The sequence below is a fragment of the Festucalex cinctus genome, chromosome 16 (genome assembly GCF_051991245.1).
Source record: "Festucalex cinctus isolate MCC-2025b chromosome 16, RoL_Fcin_1.0, whole genome shotgun sequence".
NCBI classification, from domain to species: Eukaryota; Metazoa; Chordata; class Actinopteri; order Syngnathiformes; family Syngnathidae; genus Festucalex; species Festucalex cinctus.
Genome location: NC_135426.1, coordinates 15008157 through 15023335, shown reverse-complemented (window position 1 = coordinate 15023335; position 15179 = coordinate 15008157). Strand labels below are relative to the sequence as shown.

General features: G+C 42.8%; 2 protein-coding genes across 2 annotated transcripts; both read right to left on the bottom strand.

Annotated features, from left to right (window-relative positions):
* Positions 1–121: 121 nt before the first annotated feature.
* Positions 122–1987, bottom strand: cth1 (cysteine three histidine 1). Its single transcript, XM_077500907.1, has 2 exons — positions 1704–1987; positions 122–1157 (listed from the first exon to the last, which is right to left on the bottom strand). The coding sequence occupies exons 1-2, from the start codon at positions 1710–1712 to the stop codon at positions 360–362; spliced, it is 807 nt and encodes a 268-aa protein (XP_077357033.1). The 5' UTR covers positions 1713–1987; the 3' UTR covers positions 122–359.
* A 628-nt stretch (positions 1988–2615) lies between these two features.
* On the bottom strand, positions 2616–14612 carry mta2 (metastasis associated 1 family, member 2). The gene is made up of 18 exons (XM_077500353.1): positions 14279–14612; positions 11931–11998; positions 10835–10928; positions 9375–9492; positions 9193–9256; positions 8460–8577; positions 8293–8395; positions 8077–8176; positions 7823–8011; positions 7653–7727; positions 7509–7567; positions 5974–6074; positions 5750–5889; positions 5449–5677; positions 4430–4519; positions 4228–4346; positions 4014–4156; positions 2616–3810 (listed from the first exon to the last, which is right to left on the bottom strand). Exons 1-18 carry the CDS (start codon positions 14304–14306, stop codon positions 3657–3659), a joined length of 1992 nt encoding a protein of 663 aa, XP_077356479.1. The 5' UTR covers positions 14307–14612; the 3' UTR covers positions 2616–3656.
* Between the last annotated feature and the right edge of the window lie 567 nt (positions 14613–15179).

Genomic DNA, 15179 nt, shown 5'->3' with positions numbered 1-15179 from the left:
TGGAGGAGGGAAATATCCAAAACTGGCAAGACAGAACTCTGGAGATTCGGAGTTCTCTGCGCTGTACAACGTTTGCATTGAGGGTGGATGGAGAGGGAAAAACAAAAATCAAAACAAAACATTAAAATAAAACCATTTTATTTGCATCAAGCCATACATTCCTCCCAGTCTGTACAAGAGTTAAAAATTAAATTACACTTAATCATTGTAATTCAGTATGACAGTCCAACTATAGATGAATGGCAGCCTGAAAACCACATAACCAACCTTAAAAAAAAAATAAAAATGTATTCAAAAATAGTTTTAAAATTTAAAAAACGGAAAAAACACGGAAAAAAGAAGAAGTTTTTTGTGTGTGTTCAGGACTGATATTGTTCCCACACGTCACAGTCCTTATTGCTCTCCGCCTGCTGCAGATGCAAGGCCAGATGCATCAGCAGGTCACCAAGGTGCTGGCTGGAGAAGTTGAATGCGTTGTGGGCTTGTGGGGAGGTGGAGGGCGACTCTGACGGGGACTCCAACGTGGGCGACACCGGACCCGCACTGCTCGGGCCGGTCTTGACGCTTTGCGCCCCTATTGGGACAACGTGCCGGAAGCGGCATCGCGTGCCGAACACACAGAAGCCGAAAGAGTTGAAGGTGTTGCAGACGCTTATCTGGGGCTTGCTCACCTCCTCCGCGTGCAGGAAGTTGCAGCGCGTGCCGTAGGGACAGAAGCCGAAATTGCTGTAGGTGCGGCAGGGAATAGTGCGGCGGAGTCGGACGCGCCGCGGCACGGGGCGCTGCTCGGCGGCGCCGTGGACGAAGAGGCACCGGCTGCCGTAGTAGCAGTAGCCCGCCTCGTGGTAGCTGCGGCACAGCTCCGTCTTGTACTTGGGGTGGCGGAAGGGCACGTGGAGGTCACGCAGGCCGTGGGCGAAAGTGCAGCTCTCGGCGTATTTGCAGCAACCCGTGGAGGCGTAGCGGACGCACAGTTCTGTCTTGTAGCGGGTGGAGCACGGGAGTTGGGGCGAGGGGGGGTCTAAAACTGGCAGGAGGGCATCGACCAGGGAACGGCTGGCATCGTCACCTTCAACACTCTTCGTCTCTTTGCTGGAGAGCAGGTTGGCTACCAGCTCCTCATCGTGGTGATCAGGAATGAGCAAGTCACTGCTTTCCTGCAGAAAAAAAAAGGGTCAGAGTCAGGTGGGCTCGCTCAAAGCTAACACGCAATGCAGAATGCCATAGATGGGCTAACCAAACTAGCATCACTATCACTGTAGTTCTAAATCTTTATGCAACTTTTATTTTAACACAAATGTCAGTAAAGCATGCAGACACAAGTGTCACATTCTTTGAAACACAACCATTACTGCAGATTACTCAGTTGTGAAACTCTTCTTTATATATTGTATGCATGAATGTATTATACTGCATCCTGGTGGCCAAGACGTGCACGCTGCACAAATCAAATGTAAGCCTTAGAAAGTATAAATTTATTAGCTGATGTAGTAAGTAGGTAAATGTATATTAAAAAGAAAAAGTATCAAATGATCAACGATTTAAAACCACTGCACTAATAAATTAACAAATTTCACTGAATAATAATTGAAAAAGTTTCCATTTTTTACATGTTTTCCGACTTGTAATATACATTTGCGATTCACCGAAATACTGCGCTTTTTGTCATAGTTCTTAAGATAAAAAGTTTTGGAATGACTTACCTCGATCATTTCTGCGTGCGTAGATGTTTGACAACTTGCTGTTAATTGGTGATGTGACCCCAATATTAATTTAGCACAGGAGACGACAGATTTAAGGACCTTTTAAAAACAAAATGGCGTTGTCTACATTAGTAAGACCGGCATGGACACGAAAATGTCAACTTTCTTCTGTTACAGAGCGAGAAAAAGGTAAACTCTGCTCGGTTTCTGAAAACCCAAATAAAGGGCTCACCCGCGGTTGTCCGAATTAGTATCTGGTGTGCGCGAGGGTCACGTGATGGAGGTGGACCAATACACCTGGTCGACGATTCATGCTCCGTTTTAATTTCAATTTCGTTTTTTTTAACCAGTGACTCACGCATAAGACAATATAAGGTAATTACTTTTTTTTTTTTTTTTTTTTTTTTAACTGCAAAATGTCCTTTTTGGGATTGGCCAGAATGCCAATATTGATTTCGCTACACTGGGGCTGGGGGGTGCTATAGCCCCATAAATAATCTGTGTAGCGCCATAGCAACTCCAGCAGTTTATTCGATATTCTAAAAATATATTTATAAAAAAATTTTCTCAGACCCCCTATGTAAAAAAAAAAAAAAAAAAAAAAAAACAACAACCTGGAACCATGCCTGTGTGAATGTCACTGAAGCGTTTCTGAATGCACAGGATTGGCCAAAAGTTGGTATATTTTTTTAAATCAAGGGAGGAAGGAAGTTAGAAAGGAATACAAGGGTAGTATGAAAGGCACCAAGGAAAGAAATAACAATGAAGAAGGCAGAAACAAGAATATATAAAAAAATGAAAGAGGAAATTAAAGGAATAAGGCAATCACGACAACTTTTAAGGGACTCCACCACATCAAACTGCACTGAAGCAAGGGGGCGAGAAAAAATCTAGAACTGCTTGACCACAAAGAAAAAAACAAAACAAAACTTTATTTCTTTTCTTATCAAGAGACATTACAGGATACAGAGACACTGGAATAAAAAAAAAAAAAAAAAAAAAAAAAAATTGCATTTGTCTCCGGCTACCCATATAAAAGTCAGTACCCAGCCCCCACTTTTTTGAATGGTCACATAATCGGCCCACCTACCCAATGAAGTAGAGCCATGTTTCCCCTGCATTTTCCATAACAGAGCTCAGTGATGCACTTCAATTTGTGGAAAAAAAACATTTCCGATAATGCAGCTATCCACTTTTCTTTTTACACGGACTAGTATTTGCTACAAATACTACAATTTATTTTCCTTTTTTAAGAGAAAGCTAAAGCCCACATTGGGACCAAACTTGCTTGGAAGAAACATTCCATCCAAGCACTGTGCAACTCAGGAATTATGATTATCGAATTTGTTTTCTTAAAAATGTATTGTGGGTGTTAAAATATAAAAGTTAATGAGAGTTGAGGGTCCTAATCAATATAGTGGCAGCACTGATCAAGCAAGCACAAAACAAGCTTGTTTAATTCTACAGTTGGGCTTCATGATTTTGTAATGGACAACATAGGAGAATGCAATTATTGGGATATTTGGCCTTTTTTTGGTTTGTTTTGGGAATCATTTTAAGTAGCATGTAAGTTGTTTTGTGCTTGCCTTGTATTTGCGATGTTAATAAAAATGGTCAAGGTGCAGAACTTTAGTAAAAGTGTGACTTATTTAAAGCTTCACTCCTCAATTTTGGGCACATACAGCAACGACGCACACATTCACACGCGGTGTGCTTCATCGTCCAAAAATTTTTCAGCAAGGAGGAAAGAAAATATCCTTTAAATTTTAGATTTTAAATTACACATTTGAAAGCCGACGGCGTTAAAAAATAATTCAGGACCTGGAATAAAATCAGACAAAGCCTGAGCTGTTGTGTGAATGTTGGTAAAAAATCCTTGGTGGGGGACAACAGACAAAGACGAAAGGTACGGACACAGACCGCGTACTGGTAAAAGAAGCCCCCCTCCCTCATTCAGTCCTCAAGGACGATGGGCTCGCTGGTGCTGGAGGGGAGCAGGGGCATGGCCAGGGGGCGAGGGGGTGGCGGCAGCTTGATCCGGACTGGAAGGTGAGGTTTACGAGCGGCCCGGCGCATCTCTGATTGAGTCAGATGTTTCCTTAGAGCCCTACGTGGGGGAAAAAAAAAAATTTGTCAAGTATTCACGGCGCTTTAGGCTGCTACACATGAAGTGTTGAAACAGTGAAGTAAATTAGGGCTGGGTATTGCCAACAACCTCACGATACGATATGTGTCACGATACGCCTTTTTTTAATTTTTATTTTTATTTTAGCACACCCCTACTGTAAATACATTCCGGATCCGTAGTACCTGGTGTCCTTGGTGGCCACGAACACAACAGGGTTGGGGGCTTCTCCCTGGCTGACCTTCTGGCGCTTGATGACAGACTGCGAGGTGGTCCTCATGCCCGAAGTGTACGACCTCCCGTTGGCCGAGTAGGGCATTCCCGTGGCCTTACCAAAGCAATGCGCCGTTTTAGCGGAATTTCAGGATGTATCATCTGCGACCGCGCGAGGACACTCACGCTGTCGAAGCCCCTCTTTCCCAGCAGGCCTTGGCCCGCCCGAGGCTGGCTGGCCTGATTCCTGTTGATGGGCGTCGGGGGCCCTCTGGATGCCTTCAGCTTGAGAGGAGCAGAGATGGCTGCGCAGAACATAGAAGAAAAATAAATACTACATAAAATGAGGAGATTTTATTTTGAAGCCAGCTATGTCGCACACTCTTACCCAAGTCCTTCACGATGTTGGCCAACGACGGTCGGGGCACCAGCTTGCTCTTCAGAGGGGTTTTTGTCACTTTGGGCAACCGGATCATACCTGAGGAGAGCAGAACCTTCGATACTGGCACTAAAATATCGATCTAGTAGATAAGTTTCAGTTTGGCTCTTTTATGCACTGCTGCGTTTTGGTCAAACAGATAACGGGTATGTCACAGTGGTGTGTTTTGATCGTGTGCCATCACGTGACTTCGTATCTCATCTTTGTAGTAGATTGCATGAACATATAGTATTGTAATTGAAAAATACTTTTTTTTGGTATGTTTTATAGTTGTTGTTGCATGATAATCGCTAACATCTTGTTTATTTAGGTTGAAAAAGAAGTGTTGAAGGCAGCATTTTTAGTACATTTTTGTATTTGTAGTTTTTGAACAGTATATGATAAAGTATTTGCTTAAATTTCTTTTCATATGATCACTTTGTGGACTTTGTTTAAGAATGTTAAAAAAATATTTAGTCATGGTTGGCATGTTTCTAAGAAATGTTTTGTTTGTAATTAATTTGAACTTTATTTTTCACGTACAATTAAGACCTTTAAAAACACATTTTGCAACTTGCTGTTGACTGAAAATGACATCACAAAGGCTCAGGTAACCAATCACAGCTCACCTGTTTTCTAGTTTTGATCATCTGGCATTCACAAGCTGAGCTGTGATTGGTTCCCTGAGCCCCAGTGATGTCATTTTCAGTCGACAGCAATTTGCAAAATTTGTTTTTAAAGGTACTACTTGTACATGAAAAAATAACTAAAGTATCAAATTTATTATAGGTAAAATATTAATGTCTGACTGCCAAAAATGGCTAAATAAGTCAAGTATCCCTTTAAAGGTTGAAATTTGATTGCGAATAAGCAAGAATTATTATTTTTTCTTTCAAAAAGTATGGATATCGGCGATCCTGGCCCTGTATTTACTTGGTATCGTATCGATACCAAAATTTGCAGTATCGCAAATTTGTACATATACATACACTCGGCCTTGACGGCGTTGGCGTTGATGGAGGCGTACGGCCGGCGCGCCGCCCGCCGGGGCTGCAGGATGTCCTGGCAGACCCGCCGGGCCACGCGGGTCAGCTTGGTGGTCTGCAGGATGAACGTCTGGCGGTTCTTTGCCAGCAGCTTGGCGCGACCCTCGTTGCGAGTGAACGGCGACAGGCCCTGGACCTCCTGGCGGGTCATGTGGCCTCGGGGCCCTGATTCCTGAAAAGTCGAGTTAGACTATTCAACCAAAAGATTCACGGATGTTGGAAGAAACTGAGGACGGAGACGTACAGAGCCAGTTCTTGCAGCGCCCTCAAGTTGCGTCGGGGTCTTTAGGCCGCCATACTTTTTCCAGTAGATCCAGCAGGAGGCGCATAGTCGGCATTGCATGTTGGGGGGCCCCCAGGCATACCACTGAGGCGACTGGGCCGCTAGGTTGAGTCCACACAGCCATTAATTGAAACTCAGAAACAAAGACGCAAATGTGGGACCTTTGGCCTGACTTCACTACTCACTGTGACAACTCTCGCAGTTGAGTCCTTTCTGGAAGCCTGGGGCCCCGTTCATGCCAGGCTTGCTGCCTGGCGCCATGATCTGATTGGGGTTGGGTTTGGTGCTGTTTGGAAGGCGGCACCACAAAAGTTACTTGGAGCGTTTCTCCAATGATGATGCAGTCAGTAACTTGTATTTAGGGGTGGGAATAAAAGTCGACTGGGTCGACCACAAAAAATGGTCGACGCAAAAATGCATGTGTCGAAGCTATTTGAATAATTTTAAAAAACATATTCGCGGCACCTGGAAGTTGCTGGGAACCAATATTTCGTGTTCCGCACGAACGCTTATTGCTAACGGACTCCAACCGTCATTTACCACTACTAACTAAGATACTTTTTAGTTTGTTTGTCGTCTCTTTAGACTGAAAAGGGAGAAAATTAACATCGCTTCATGTCATGTTTGAAACAAAACAATCCGCGTCAAAATCACTAAATAAATAAGAGCTTTAATGAATTTATTGCTGCTGGCCAGACACACGTAAGAGGCGGGTGGCCCTACGTGCATCAGCAACAGGAAGCGGTAAACACAGAGCAAGACTCTTCCGCATATGGCACTTCAGCCGAGTTGTTTTTTGTTTGTTTGTTTTTTCCCCCCCTCCTCACTCTAAGTAGCATGTAAGCGAGGCCATTCAGTAAGGACTATTACAGGATTGTCTTAGAAAATTAGAATATTGTGATATTATATTGCTGATTATGGCTTACAGCTTAAGAAAACTCAAATATCCTATCTCAAAATATTTGAATATTTCCTCAGACCAAGAAAATTAAAATGCAGCAATATTAAAACAATAAAATGCTTGCAATATTTCAGTTGATTTGTAATGAATCCAGAATGAATCAATTTTTGCTTATTTAATTGCATTACAGAAAATAATGGACTATTATTACCAAGGCACACTGACACAATGTGCTTAACAACAGACAGAATTTCGGAATGGACGCTGGCGGTAGAAACGAAACTCAGTTCGGGCGTTTATGGATTTTAATGGGATGGAACTAGAGTGACGGGACGGGATCTTGGAGCATAACCTAACTTATTTGAAAAACCTGTCTGTGCGTGTACAGTACCGTTAGTATGCTGCATCAATGGCCATTGTAGGTTTCGACAACTCAATATGTTTGAACAAAACAAGCAACTACGTCAGGCTTAGTAAACATATTATAAAGATGGAGCGCTATTTAAGTGCACTAATATTGTCATCAAAATTGATTTTTCATTATGCTAGATTATAAAGTGATTTTCAGGCAAAGCACAATAAGTAAGTGATTTGACTATGATTGATGATAGAGTGATTTGACAGGGCTAATGCTCATTGCGAATGTTAATCGTTTAGCATAGGCTAATTTTGTTGGCGTTTGTGTAATATGTGCAGAAGATAAGTAACAATGATTATTTATATCCACTAAATTCAACTAAGATCAACCTTAGTGGACTTAAAAGAAAAAAAAAAAAAAAAAAAAAAGTCGGTAATGACAGCACTACTTGTAATACTCACTAGGTGGGGATGTAGACCTGCTTCAGCTTACTGTCCGCCTCTGCTGCCTTTAGTCGTTTCTTTAGAGGATTACCAGAGATCAATGGCATCAATGGGGGGGAAAAAATGTATAATGTGAGCACAAAATTGTGAAAGGGTGTTTACCTGCTGGATGTAGCGGTCTGTAGTCTTCCACATGTAGTAAAACTGGACCACGCTGGCTAAAGACTTCCAAGGGAGCTGCACGAAAACAATTCCAAATTAAATGTCAAGGATTTATTTATTTATGTATTATCCACAATTATTTTTCAAAATCGTTCAGCCCATCCGCTTACAAAGTCCTGACGGATGTCATTGAAGTCTTTGCCGTATTTCTCTAGCGCTTCTTCAAACAACATGGCCTCGGAGGCGCTCCACTCCTCCATCTCGTCGCGACAGAGCACGGGACCTCCCTGGGGCACCAGGGTGGACATGGCTTTGGCCAGGTCGTAATTGTTCTTTTGCAGCGTGTCCATGGCGTGAAACTGCACACAGAAGACGCACAAGAGTGAGGAGGAGGTTATTGAAGATCGCTGAGCGGATGTCTCACCAGCGTGATGTCTCGCGAGGCCGCTGCCGCGCTCATGTGCAGGCTGGGCTGGCGGATGGAGCTGCTGCAGTCCAGGGCGCGAGCGAATGTCCCGACAGCTCTGTGAAAAGTGTGTCGTAAAGCTTCATCAAGTCTTCATAAAAGTACATCCATTAGTGCTTAAGGAATTTTTGTTGTTAAGATTTTTGGGATGGGGATTAGTGGCCGGGTTGTTACCTCGCGACCACCAGGAACTGGTCAATCTGGGGGTCTTTGAGTTGGTTGTCGGGATCCCACACCTTGGTCTCCAGCTTCTCCTGGATCCGATTGTCCAATTCACCTGAGACAAAAAGAGGCACTGGTGTCAGCTGAGGACAGGGGTGCCGTTGCATTTCGTTCCTCACCCTCTATGAGCTTTTCAGGGACATCTGCCTGGTACTTGGAGCCCACCCGGATCTCTCCCTGGTCAGCCAAAAGGGTCTTCTGGACCGGGTCGAACACCAACGAATAGAAGAAGCAGTCCTGAGGAGAACAATGAAATGATACTGTTTTTTTTTATATATTCTCTCAAGGATGCTGATAACTAGAGCGGATCAATTAATCAAATTCACATCAACTTAGCAATGTAGTAGAAAGCAATTTTCAATTCACAAAGCAAAAAAAGCTTCATTTGTGTTAATTCGTAGGCTTTATTTTCCAAATATGTTTCATATGTTGTTTACAGTAGTGTCTATGCAAGTTCAGTGTTGAAGTGCAGCCCACAAAGTTTATATATCATTCATGAAACATGAAATGCTGAAGTTAGAAAGCAACAGATTTATTTGATTTGCATTATTGTTGCAATCTGACTTATGACTTACTATTTTATGCTTTTGTCAAGTTGTTGTTGTGAATACTTAAAAGACCACAAGTACAAGTGTTTAGTAAGTTTACAACTCTATGTTATATGTCTAACCCATTTACTGATAACGATGCAAAGTGCTACATATTGTACAATTTGGTCAGTGATTTACCATAAATAGAAAGAAAAAATTGATCATTTCACTGTTAGAAAAAAACAAAAAAAAACAACAACAACAATAAAACAAAACATATAGTTGAAGTGTCAAATGAAGCCAAAGAACTCAAACCTCTTACCTCTTTCTCCAAATATCCAGCCAAGATATCCGTTTCATTGAGGAGGGTGACATTACATTTCCCCCTAGGGAGACAGTGAGTAGCACGACTGAACACATGCAAACAATTATACATTTCTTGCTTCAAGTGAGCTTCACTGGAAACATGGATTTGTTGAAAATGCAGTAGTAGCTCGTGTTTACCTGATGTGAGTGGCGGGCAGGGATTCAAACTGTCGCGAGAGGAAGAGTTCCCTGTGTTTGAGCTGGTGTTTCTGTGGTTCGGCCAGCGCCGGCTGCTTGGACTCCTCCTCGAATTCTCCTGCACGTCACGACAATATGACAATCAAATATGATTGTGAAATGACTTTCGAGCAACAGTTACAGCAAAAATTCACTTCAAAGTTTTGTACCTTTTTATTTTTTACTGAAGGAGTCACGTTTATGGAGTGTTTTTTTTTTTTTTTTTACACAGTATCTAAATTCTAGTCCAGAGTACGAGTACTTTTATCACCTCTGCCATGAGAGATGTCTACAGTGAATCTTTTAGGGACATATTAATGCACGTGTTTATTTGGCAACACGATTAGATTATGCATTCCTAATTTTCCGGCGGCCCAAGCAATTTGTTGCAAACCAAAGGGGGCGGCACCATTATCGCTCCATCTCTGGAAGGACTCCGCCCCTGCGCTCTGCCACAGGAAACCCTGTCAGCGAGGGGCAAGTGAGCGAGCGAGCGAGGCCTCGCGCACACACATTGGGGGAGGGATGCAACCTCCGGCTACACCCCTTTTCTGTTAACCTCTCAACCCTCTCTCCCCACGCCCCCCCGCCTGTCCGGCTGTCCCTGCCAAACAATGTAGGAAACCCTGTGTACCAAACCTGAGGCGCCCATCCCCCTTTCACCCCCCAACATGTATCCCAACTCGCGACACGCAGTCACGTAGAGCAACACACACCATCTTGTTTTTTCCACTAAAAGAAAACACAACACTATCCAGAATTAACACTTTAGGTGCCGTGCCACTGGGGGGACACATGAAGGGCCTTTTGTTCCATTTGTGTGTGGAGGAGCATATAGGAAGCAATAGTCTGATCATTTCTTCAGGACGGGCACCTTGACTAGCGCGACAGACCCAAATGAGGATCCAAATTTGGAATTTTAAGACGGACATTGTCGACAGTGTCCTCATGTGACCGGCATACAGTAGGGTGGGCTAACTGCAGCACCTCTATTTTTGAGGTGGGCACGTCTTTGTCTGAGGCAGTGCATCCAGGAGGGAGGGAGGGAGTGGGGGCTTGCTAATGAGTGAATGCGATCAGACTCCAGTGGGCTGCATGTCATAAGCGGCGCCGGGCATAGTTGCTTATATCGCGCACGAGACAAAAGAAGAGTAGGGCTTCCCTGAAAAGCAGATAAAAGGAAAGGCATGAGGATATATGCTGAGAAATAAAGATACAATGCTTAAATCTTATTTGAAGGCATCTTTGGACCAGATTTTCTATAGACGATATCACCAAAGGGGGGGAAAAAAACAAAAAAACAACTACATTTCTTCGGGAGCCATCATCTGATTTTCAAAATGATCAGCGTGTTGTATTCAGGTTGGAGTGGACATTTCAACCAGACTCAGCATTTTCACAGACTCTTGTGTGTCACTTACTTGCGTTGCTGTCGGCGAGAGTGTTGAGGTTGCCCGAGATGTCTCGTCTCCTGAAGAGACACACCACCTTGGCCTCCACGTTCCCATTGGCCGTCTGCGCAAAACACAAAAACTTGCCTATCAGCCATCACACGAGCAAACTTTTTAGAAGTTCTTTTCAAAATATAAAAATTACACAGATTGTCAGAGATAACCATCTCACTTCTGGCCCTTCTGTGCACATTCGGCCACCGTCTCACAGTGAATGCAGCCGTTAACGGGGAGATAGAGTCAAGACAGCTGCCACGACGGTTGTTTATAGGATATTATACAACGCACCACGACGGTCAACTTGTAAATAAATGCAAGTAACACTAAATGCCTTACTGAGCTCTATTTTAGAATTGACAATTGGAAGCAAACGTGTTTCTAATTGTGGCAGGTCTGGGCTATGAGGAGACTTGAAGTGGAGCCCAATATTCAATTTCTTGTCCTCATGTGCACCAGCGCACCGCTTAAGTCCAACCCTGACTATATTAATGAAATATATTATCTTACATACAAAAATGCATCTACCCTTGTGAGGAATAAGCGGTCAAGAAAATGGACGGGTGGACAAATGTATCTTTGTTTATCTATTTAGGTCAGCGACATAGTGTGACAGGCAGAATGATAAAATCATAATGTTCTTCCACTAGATGGGAGGAAAGACAATTAACCTGCGTACGCACGTTGCAATTCATATAGTCATCAAAAGATGCCCACATTTCACACATAGCAAATTTGCGACCAAACTGAAATTGTGATTTCACCGATCATATTTTTTGGCAACGTTTTTGTTTGGTGATGTGTAAAATGTGTGCCTTGGCTCAATAAAAGCTTGTGTGATTCCTGCAATCCATATTGCATCATGGCCAAAGCAAAAAGCATCCATTAGGCACTCCAGTGTAAGAGTGTTACATAAAGGATGCTCCTTCATCTTTGACTGGCTAAAAATCTGCTGCTGCCGTTAGGGTGTTACATAAGGAATCTCCTGTGCCAGTGTTGGGTCACTACGACACACAAGAGAGCGGTCCACGTTGCCACAAGGTCAAACCGGGGGGGTGGAATGCCGCACCTTGTTGAGTTCTTCTATCCTGCGGATCAGGTACGGGTTGCTGGAGGAGTTCTCGAAGTACACATAATCTGGAAGGAGAAAAATCCAACAAGGGATTAAATCGACAAGTGTAGAAGTGCATCTACACCGTTGCCATGGCGAGCTGGCAAGCTTCCATACAGTCCACATGCAGACAAAATTTAATAGCACCACGAATCAGGTGGACACGAGGGATGGCTTTCAAACATCACCATGTTGTGTTGCATAAATACAAGGGTTTTTTATTGAGATGTTGTGTTTGAGACAACTGAAATGGAGGGAAAATTATGAAACCCACCAGCATTCAGAGATGCCCAGAAGGCACACTTGCTAATTTTGCACGTGGTTGTCATATCTACAAGAGGCAAATTGGAATAGCAACAGAAACTTACACAAACGGAAGCAGAGAAAATGATGACGCTACAATGAAAACGTTAGTATGAAGAATCACAAAAAAAACTATACAAATCAACCTTGCGACTGACTGTGAGAATAGTGTTTTTACATTTTACATGTCATGATTGAAATGTTCATTAATGTCCCATTTCCAATTGAGAAAAAAACTAAATAAAAAATCTGATGTCGGGCCTGGTCAATTTAATTGACCTTACCGTGGCAAGCCCCTCCCCACCCACTGAATGCGAAAAGCAGCCCCCTCAGACATTTACCGGTCAAGATGAGCTAAAGCGCATTCACAGTAATGGCAAAGTTGTCAGATCTTCATTGTGATTTCTCGGCCAGGTATTTTCAGGACGCCAATATTTCTTTTCGAAGCAAGCAGAGGGGCTTTACATTTCTCGTGAAGGGTAAATTCATTCCCTCACCATGCAATTTTGCCCCAAAACAAAAGGGAATAAACGCCGCTGTCTGCTGCCACAGAAGTCAGAAAAAGAGTCGCCTCACTTACTTTGACTGATTAGCAAAACCGAAGTTTTTGGACATTGTTCCTGTCAAGCAGGATAATAATGACTTTATATTACCTCATAATTTCAATGTTTTGTTGGCATTAATCGTAAATAGCCATAAACATGTGGGAGGTTAGTTACCCAGAGCTATCGTTAGCCTTTGGCTTAAAAAAAAAAAAAAAAAAAGTCAAATGTTCTGGCTGTAATTATTTTCTTTGTTGTTGTAAGCAATAAGGGCCCAAAAAAAGGTGTTATTTCGTAATTTACATATATTTTAAATCAATCAGCCAATTGGTTATCAGAATTTTATTCTACAAAATATTGGCATTTGCATGCGCCTCATAAAAATTCTCATCGATCGCGCCTAATATAATCCAAAAACTAACCAAGGTGAAATATCTTGAACCAAGACAAAACTATGCTTTCTCTTTGTCAAGGTATTTCTTCTTACCAGGTCGTTTTTGTGGACGAGCATTTAATTTTCCTGAATAATCTTAGGAGATATACTTTATAGTGATTTTATTTACTGGTCTGGTTTAGAGTGCGGTCGCAGGTGATGCTGGAGCCTGTCCCAGGCGACTTTGGAGGGGAGAGGTGGGATACACTCTGGACTGATCGCCAGGGCACATATGACAAACTATCATTCACGTTCTAACTGTGAGATGCATAACCACAAGTACACTAAAGCAAAAACTTGTTTTGGCAACAGTGAACGCTGCATTTTCTCAGTTCGGCATGAGCGAATTCACTTTGGTACTGAGGAACTATGTTGAAATCTGTTAGGAGTTTCATGTTGACAAAAGTAGTGCTCTACCCCCATCTGGTTGCAAATTTTCACTATAAAGTTTTGTTTTTTTTAATGAAAAACGACAGTCATGTGTAAACAAAACCCACTGTCAAAAAAAACTAACCCGCCTCTGGTTTGCCTACCGGGTATTCTCAACGCGAAGCTAATGCTAAATAGCATCGTGTGCAAAGAGTCTACTTCAGGCTCGATGTTGCCTTTAAATAAAAGTGCGACAAACGGTTGTGCTCCTACGCCGAATTTAATGTTATAAACCGAGGGAGAAAGACTAGGAGCTTCCCGATAACTTTATTGGCGGACAACGTAACGAATCTTAAAGTTGACCTTTTTCAACACTTATGCGCACTTTAGGGGGTGTAAAATTGCCCCTCGGGTGGAACTATTATAACAAAAGCAGTGTATAAACTTGTAGTTAATGCGCTACATGACTTAAATAGTTGACTGGAATTGAAAAGTAAACGTACGCACGGTTAGCTAGCAAGAGCTAGGTGGGATTAGCGGCTAACTCACAGACAGCTAGCGTGTGGCTAAGCTAACGTGCAGCCCGTAGGAACAACCACGCTTGAAGGAGGAGGTGGAGAGGGGGGTTAAAAAAAAAAGGGGGAAATAAGGCAACTTACCTCCCACTCGATACATGTTGGCCGCCATTCTTTAGCAATGAACTCCAGGGTAAATGCGAAGAGGTCGACTGCGGGGCTCTGTTTTTAGTCCATTTATAGACGCCCGCGTCGTGAGACAAAGCCGGCCGGCTCCAGGGCACAACAAGCCGAGTGAGTTGCGGTTAAAAAAAAAAAAAAAAAAAAAAAAAGTTGAAAGTTTCCGTCACGATACGCTCCCCCAAAACATTGGTCTTGAATTCGCTCCCTCGCGACAATCTTCTCCTCCTCCCCCCTCACTCGCTCATTCACACGTCTCTCCCTCCACTCTTCCTCCCATCCTACGCTCAGCGTAGCTTCATCCTACTCTTCTTCTTCTTCTTCTTCTCCTTCACTTCCACTCGGTTTACACGCAGCCGTCATCTTCGTAAACGTTCGGCAATCTTCGGAAACGTCACTCTGACCAGGCAGTTTTGACAGACGGAAAGAGTACTGGCGGGCTGGCGGCAATAAATTTTAATATTTCAAATTTTTGACCCCCCCCCCCAAAAAAAAACTAATTAAATAGATCAATATCATACTATTTGTACTTACACCAAATTCTCTATCGTCACCACCTTTAGCCAATTGAAACCCATGAAAACTACATAAAAAAAACTTTTATCCTGTACACCTGACATCAACACCTGAAATTGGTAGTTTTTATTTCTTTTTAAATGTTGTCTTACCAAAATTCACCTAAATTTTTAGACAAAGGAACGACTTTGTGCAGTAGTCTGTCCACTCCTACTGCACTACAAAGGAGCAAAATGCGTAATATCATAATTGCCTAAATTATATTTGAAGATAAAAAGCAAATCCAAGAGCAGGAGTCCAGTGTATTATCATGCCTGAGAAAGTATACATACATAAGGAAGAAACAACA

What these genes read in the sequence shown, in the direction of transcription:
- mta2 (XM_077500353.1), bottom strand. Translation starts at nt 14,306, where the DNA reads ATGGCGGCCAACATGTATCGAGTGGGAG. An exon ending in CCTCGCGAGACATCACGCTG is followed by an intron (nt 8,012 to 8,076) that starts GTGAGACATCCG and finishes TTCTGTGTGCAG; the next exon opens with TTTCACGCCATGGACACGCT. An exon ending in CAACGCCGTCAAGGCCGAGT is followed by an intron (nt 4,520 to 5,448) that starts GTATGTATATGT and finishes TGCTCTCCTCAG; the next exon opens with GTATGATCCGGTTGCCCAAA.